The following is a 6,525-nucleotide window of genomic DNA, read 5'->3' on the forward strand; positions in this document are numbered from 1 at the left end:
CAGAGGAAATAATATATTAGCAAAAAGTTGATTCGTATTTCTTCAGTTCTGAATGTGTTATAAATTGAAATACTGCAATTTAAGATTAAAAGTAGAAAACTATGCAGAGGGAAAGGGAAAAGATACAAATGCAATGCCCTTCCTATAAAATATTGCTGATTTCTCCTCCAAATTCTTGTGTGCCTTGCATAATAAACAGCATCACTACATCTACTCTGAAACTTGACAAACCATTTGATTGCCAGAAGTGGGGAGGGTGGGGGGAAATATACCAAGCCTTGAGAGACTATTCTGAGAAAAAAAATCAATTAAAATATCCAAAGCCTTCCACCTGCAAATGGTTGATTTAGAAACATACTAAGTTAGAGTCAACTAATTGTTAATACAAAAACATTTATGTTAACATACTTTAATGTTTATAACCATTGTTTCTTTATGACAAAACTCTACAGTGCCCTGGCTTCACTCCAGATTCTCCGTGCAATTCCACTCCACAGGATTGAACACCACCAAGCAGCACCCTCCACATCAACCAGTCTAAGGGCATTGTGCAAATATAACAGCTTTATTTCTCTTTTGTGGAAATAATTACAGGCATTCAGGTAGAAACATATTAAATTAATGCAGTCTAGAGTTTAAATGCAAAAATAAATATGAAGTCCAGCAGCTGATTGCATTCACAAAAACTTCATTTCCCCCCTTCAACGTTTAGAAAAAAGATGTGCAATTTTTAGTTCTTTTCTTCATGTCGTAAAGAAAAGAAAAAAAACCAACCAACCTCAAACAGCCAAGATAGAAACATACAAGCACTTTCCCCCACCCCACCCCCCAACAAAACATTTCTCTCTCCCGACTGCACAGATTTGCAGACTGCTCATAGAACCCTACCACGTTCATACTGGTTCTTGTTGATAAAAAGAAAAAAAGAAAGAGAGAGAGAAAGAAAGAGAGAGAGAGAGAAAGAGAGAAAGAGAGAGAGAAAGAAAGAAAGAAAGAAAGAAAGAAAGAAAGAAAGAAAGAAAGAAAGAAAGAAAGAAAGAAAATAATAAGCGGAGGAGAGAACGGGATCCCATCTCCCTGTCAAGTCCTTTTGCAAAGGTTTCCATTGATCATACAAAACAAACCCGAGCGCCCCAAAGGCTATTTGTGCGAGGAGGGGAAAGTCGAACGAAACGTTTCTTTGTAATCAAGTCTTCTTGGGAACTTTCCTCCCCTCCCCCATTTTTTTTTTTTTTTTTGGAGGGGATGCCCTTCCACAGAGTTCCCTCCGCCAACTTCAGTACCAACCTCAAACAGCCAAGATAGAAACATACAAGCACTTTCCCCCCACCCACCCCCCAACAAAACATTTCTCTCTCCCGACTGCACAGATTTGCAGACTGCTCTTAGAACCCTACCACGTTCATACTGGTTCTTGTTGATAAAAGGAAAAAAAGAAAGAGAAAGAAAGAGAAAGAGAGAGAGAGAGAGAGAGAGAGAGAGAGAGAGAGAGAGAGAGAGAGAGAGAGAGAGAAAGAGAGAGAAAGAGAGAGAAAGAGAGAGAAAGAGAGAGAGAGAGAGAGAGAGAGGGAGGGGGAGAGGGAGGGGGAGAGGGAGAGGGAGAGGGAGAGGGAGAGGGAGAGAGAGAGAGAGAGAGAGAGAGAGAGAGAGAGAGAGAGAGAAAGAAAGAAAGAAAGAAAGAAAGAAAGAAAGAAAGAAAGAAAGAAAGAAAGAAAGAAAGAAAGAAAGAAAGAAAGAAAGAAAATAATAAGCGGAGGAGAGAACGGGATCCCATCTCCCCGTCAAGTCCTTTTGCAAGGATTTCCATTGATCATACAAAAGAAACCCGAGCGCCCCAAAGGCTATTTGTGCGAGGAGGGGAAAGTCGAACGAAACGTTTCTTTGTAATCAAGTCTTTCTTCTCGGGAAGTGTCCCTTTCCTCCCCTCCTCCCCCATTTTTTTTTTTTGGGGGGGGGATGCCCTTCCACAGAGTTCCCTCCGCCAACTTCAGTACGAAGCGGAGAGCGCCGGGGGGGGGGAGGTACAGTCCAGGCGGCAGCTCCGCTCCTGCCCCGCCGGCGTCGGCTGAGGCGCGCCCGAGCCCAGCCGAGGCGCAGCTCCGTCTTCAGAGGGCAGAGTCGGAGTCGCTGGAATCCAGGCTGTTCCTCAGGCGGCCGCAGCTGCTCAGCTTCCTCTCCTTCTGCAAGCTGAGGTTCTGGGTGCTGCGGCGGAGGCACTCGAGGGACTGCAGGAAGGACTTTTTGGCTTTCTCCTCCTCCATGGGGGAGACCCCTTCCTCCTCCACCTCTTGGATCTCGTCGAAAGTCACCGGCTGGGTCTTGAAGCGGGACTGGCGGGGTCGGCGCAACTTGCCTTTGGCCAGCTTGGCGGGCCGGATGGGCTGAGGGAATTCCTCGGCGAGGCACAAGAAGTGCGGCATCACCGCCTGGTAGCTCGAGCAGATGCCCATTAACTCGGCGGGCTTGGCGGCGGCGGCGGCGGCGGCCATCCCGCTGCCTTCGAGTCTCCCTTCCGCGCAGGCTCCAGGCACGAAACTCCCGCTCGCCTTTGGCACCTGCCGGCTGCGGCTGCTGGCCCCGAGGCGGCTCTGGCTCCGCTCCGTGCCTGCTCGAAGTATTCCTCCCCCCGCGGGGGAAGGAGCGAAATGGCGCGGGAAAGCCGCCGAAGACTCCACCGCGAAAGGAGCGCAGCGTCTGCCAAGCTCCTTCGGCGCTCCCGCCGGCTGGCCTCGGCTCTTTGCTTTTGAGCGCTCCGCGGTGCGTCCCGGCCCTTTTATACCCCTCGCTGGCCCGCTCGGGAGCATGCTCAGATGACAAGCAATTCCATTTAAAGGCGGCGGGGCTGCTTTCCTTCCGCCTGAGGCAGGGGTAGGCAACCCTGGCTCTTTTATGACTCGTGGACTTCAACTCCCAGAATTCCTGAGCCAGCACAGCTGGCTCAGGAATTCTGGGAGTTGAAGTCCACGAGTCATAAAAGAGCCAGGGTTGCCTACCCCTGGCCTGAGGGCTCCACGGCTCTCTCCCCCCCCTCTCTCTTAAAAACAACAACAAAAAAAGCCACAATAACAAAGTAACGGGGACAACCACCGCGATCACCCACTGCAGAGTCGGAGGAAGAGGACGCGCTTCTGCATCACCGCCCTCCACCTCCAACCGCGCGGGTGGAGTTTCCTAGCGAAGATTAGGAGGAAGCGAAGCGACAGCCGTTTCGGAGGCGGCAGAGAGACCGGGGTGGGGGAGGAGGATCGGGGTGCCCCCCCTCCCGCAGCCAGAAACGCAGCTTCGGAGACATATAGGGGGAGGGGGGGCACCTCAACCCGGAAGCTGCGGGATGGGATTCCTAACTCTTAAAATTTGATTTACGCAACTTTGTCGAAGCCGCAGGGACAGCGATCTGCTTTCGGACCTGGTAGCTGCTCGCGACTGGAGATGTCATTTTTTTAAACCTGGACCAGCCAGCGGCACATATATAAAATCCACTCTACCTGTGGCCGTTTCCTCATTAGTGAATTAAAACTTCATCCCACCGTACCAGTGAAATAAAGCTTGCTTCGATTACTAATACAGGGACTCAGCAATGGCAGCCAAATGATGCTGTGATGATGATGATGATCCTAAAATCCCAGGTGACGGGTGGCCTTTGTCCTCCGTTAACTTGGAGGGAAATCAGATGACTGCAACAGGTAATTCAGACAGGATGAGATTTGGCACCGGAGACAGCAAATTTCACATGCTGTAGCTTTCTGCTGACTCAGGAATGAGCTCAGAAATGTTTAAGGCACTAAGTATATATATATATATATATATATGTACAGATACCCAGAGACAAATACATCCCAAAAACAGATGTGCGACAACTCAAAGAAATACGGCAGACCTCAACAAACAGATCTGAGCGTGCTCCATGAGCAGAGTGCAGACACCAACAGTATAAACGGAATCTCCCCACCCCAGCATCTCCATCCTGATGACGTTGGCAGTTGGCCAACGAAAGCTTGATTTTTCAGCAATAAAAACTGTTTTAGTTTTTAATTCTATCCCAGTGTTCATTTGTTTGTTAAATATATATATTTAATGAGTAGAAAAATAAAAAGACAAATTAAGACATGAGGTAAGAGAAGAAAATATAGCTAGATTTATAACATGCTATAGTATACCATCATAGCTTTCCATCTTTACAAACCACCCTTGCTTGTGGTGGCACATTGGTTAGAATGCAGTATTGCAGGCTGACTCTGCCCACTGCTAGGAGTTCGATCGTGACTGGCTCAGCCTTCCATCCTTCCGTCGGTAAAATGAGGACTCAGATTGTTGGGGGCAATATGCTGACACTGTAAACCACTTAGAGAGTGCTGCAAAGCACTATGAAGCATTCACACGTCCTTCACTTTTGTCAGTTTTGTTATACTGCAGCTTAACATGTTTCTACAGCTTGATTGGAATCTACCTGTGGTAAATTAAATTGATTGGACATGATTTGGAAAGGTAGTGGCCTCCATAATTCTCAAATGGAAGAAGTTTGGTGCAACCAGTACACTTATAAGAGCTGGTCACCTGGTCAAACTGACCAATTGGGGGAAAATGGCCTTAGTAAGAGAGGTGACCAAGAACCCGATGGTCACTCTGATGGAGCTCCAGAGATCCTGTGTGGAGAGTTCCAGAAGGACAACCATCACTGCAGCCCTCCACCGATCTGGGCTTTAAGGCAGAGTGGCTAGATGGAAGCCTCTCCTCATGAAAGCCCACTTGGAGTTTACAAAAAAGCACCTGAAGGACTCAGACTGTGAGGAACAAGATTCTCTGGTCTGATGAAACCAAGATTGAACTGTTTGGCCTCAATTCTAAATGTTATGTTTGGAGGAAACCAGGGACTGCTTATCACCTGCCCAATATTATCCCAACAGCGAAGCATGGGGGTGGCAGCATTATGCTGGGGTGTTTTCAGCAGCAGGGACTGGGAGACTGGTCAGGGTTGAGGGAAACTGAATGGGGCAAAGTACAGGGATATCCTCAAGAAAACCTGTTCCACCACACTCAGGACCTCAGACTGGGCCGAAGGTTCACTTTCCAACATGACAATGATCCTAAGCACACAGCCAAGACAACACAGAAGTCCCTTATGGACAACTCTGTGAATTTCCTAGAGTGGCCCAGCCAAAGCCCTGACTTGAACCCTATTGAACATCTCTGGAGGGACCTGAATATGGCTGTCCACAGACAGTCGCCATCCAACTTGACTGAGCTTGAGAGGATTTGCAAGGAAGAATGGCAGAAAATTCTCCAATCCAGGTGTGCAAAGCTTGTCGCATCATACCCCAAAAGACTCAGGGCTGTAATTGCAGCCAAAGGTACTTCAACAAAGTATTGAGTAAAGGTCTGAATACTTATGCCATTGTGATGTTTCAGGGTTTTTTAAAAAATAAATTTATAGACATTTCTAAGCTTCTGTTTGCACTTTATCATTATGGGCTACTGTCTGTAGATTAATGAGAAAAACATGAATCAGGCTGCAGCATAACAAAATTGACAAAAGTGAAGGGGATCTGAATACTTTCTGAATGCATTGTAAGTCTAAGTGCTATTGCTATGGTCCACAGGAAGCCTCTTTAGATGATGGTTTTTCTTCTTTAAACTTCTCACCAGTCTCTTTTTGAAGTATTCTTCAGTTTCACCCAACCAAAACTTTCTCATTCTTCTTTTCCTTTTGTCCCATTGACTTTTTTCCTATATTTTTGTTTTGCTATTTGCTTCTCATTCATTCTCTATATGATCAAACCATCACATCATATTTCATACTGGTGACTTTGTTGTTGTTGTTAGCTGCGAAGTCGTGTCCAATCCATCGCGACCCTATGGACTACGTTCCTCCAGGCCTTCCTGTCCTCTACCATCTTCTGGAGTCCATTTAAGCTCACGCCTACTGCTTCAGTGACTCCATCCAGCCACCTCATTCTCTGTCGTCCCCTTCTTCTCTTGCCCTCAATCTTTCCCAGCATTAGGCTCTTCTCCAGTGAGTCCTTCCTTCTCATTAGGTGGCCAAAGTATTTGAGTTTTAGCTTCAGGATCTGGCCTTCTAAAGAGCAGTCGGGGTTGATCTCCTCTAGGACTGACTGGTTTGATCGCCTTGCAGTCCAAGGAACTCGCAGGAGTCTTCTCCAGCACCATAGTTCAAAGGCCTCAATTCTTTGGTGCTCAGCCTTTTTTATGGTCCAGATTTCACTGCCATACATTGCAAATACTGGTGACTTAGTTGTTATTTAATCCATACATCCATTTTCTCTCCAAGATCCAATACCAAACATTGGTCTCTTTCACATTCAGAACTTCTCATCCTCCTTGCTTCCTTCACTAATTATTTCAATGCCTTATAATAAACAATGAAATCAATTAAGCTATTTTATTTATAAATTCTTTTTAATTTATTTTATTGCATATGAATAGGTTTATGTTTAAATGATGTATTGACAACAAATACACCTTTTTTGTAAATGGTTGCCAGTTACCATGCTCATTCATTCTTGGATC

The 6,525-nt window shown here is 46.4% G+C and overlaps 1 protein-coding gene across 1 annotated transcript; it reads right to left on the bottom strand.

Annotated features, from left to right (window-relative positions):
• Positions 1 to 547: 547 nt before the first annotated feature.
• On the bottom strand, positions 548 to 2,726 carry LOC310638172 (uncharacterized protein C11orf96 homolog). Its single transcript, XM_083359000.1, has one exon. The coding sequence runs from the start codon at positions 2,487 to 2,489 to the stop codon at positions 2,106 to 2,108; it is 384 nt and encodes a 127-aa protein (XP_083215126.1). The 5' UTR covers positions 2,490 to 2,726; the 3' UTR covers positions 548 to 2,105.
• Between the last annotated feature and the right edge of the window lie 3,799 nt (positions 2,727 to 6,525).

The sequence above is a fragment of the Vipera ursinii genome, assembly GCF_947247035.1.
Source record: "Vipera ursinii genome assembly, chromosome: 1".
Lineage (NCBI taxonomy): Eukaryota > Metazoa > Chordata > Lepidosauria > Squamata > Viperidae > Vipera > Vipera ursinii.

Excerpts from the sequence above, each read along its gene's own strand:
- LOC310638172 (XM_083359000.1), bottom strand. The coding sequence starts at position 2,489 with ATGGCCGCCGCCGCCGCCGCCGCCAAGCCCGCCGAGTTAATGGGCATC.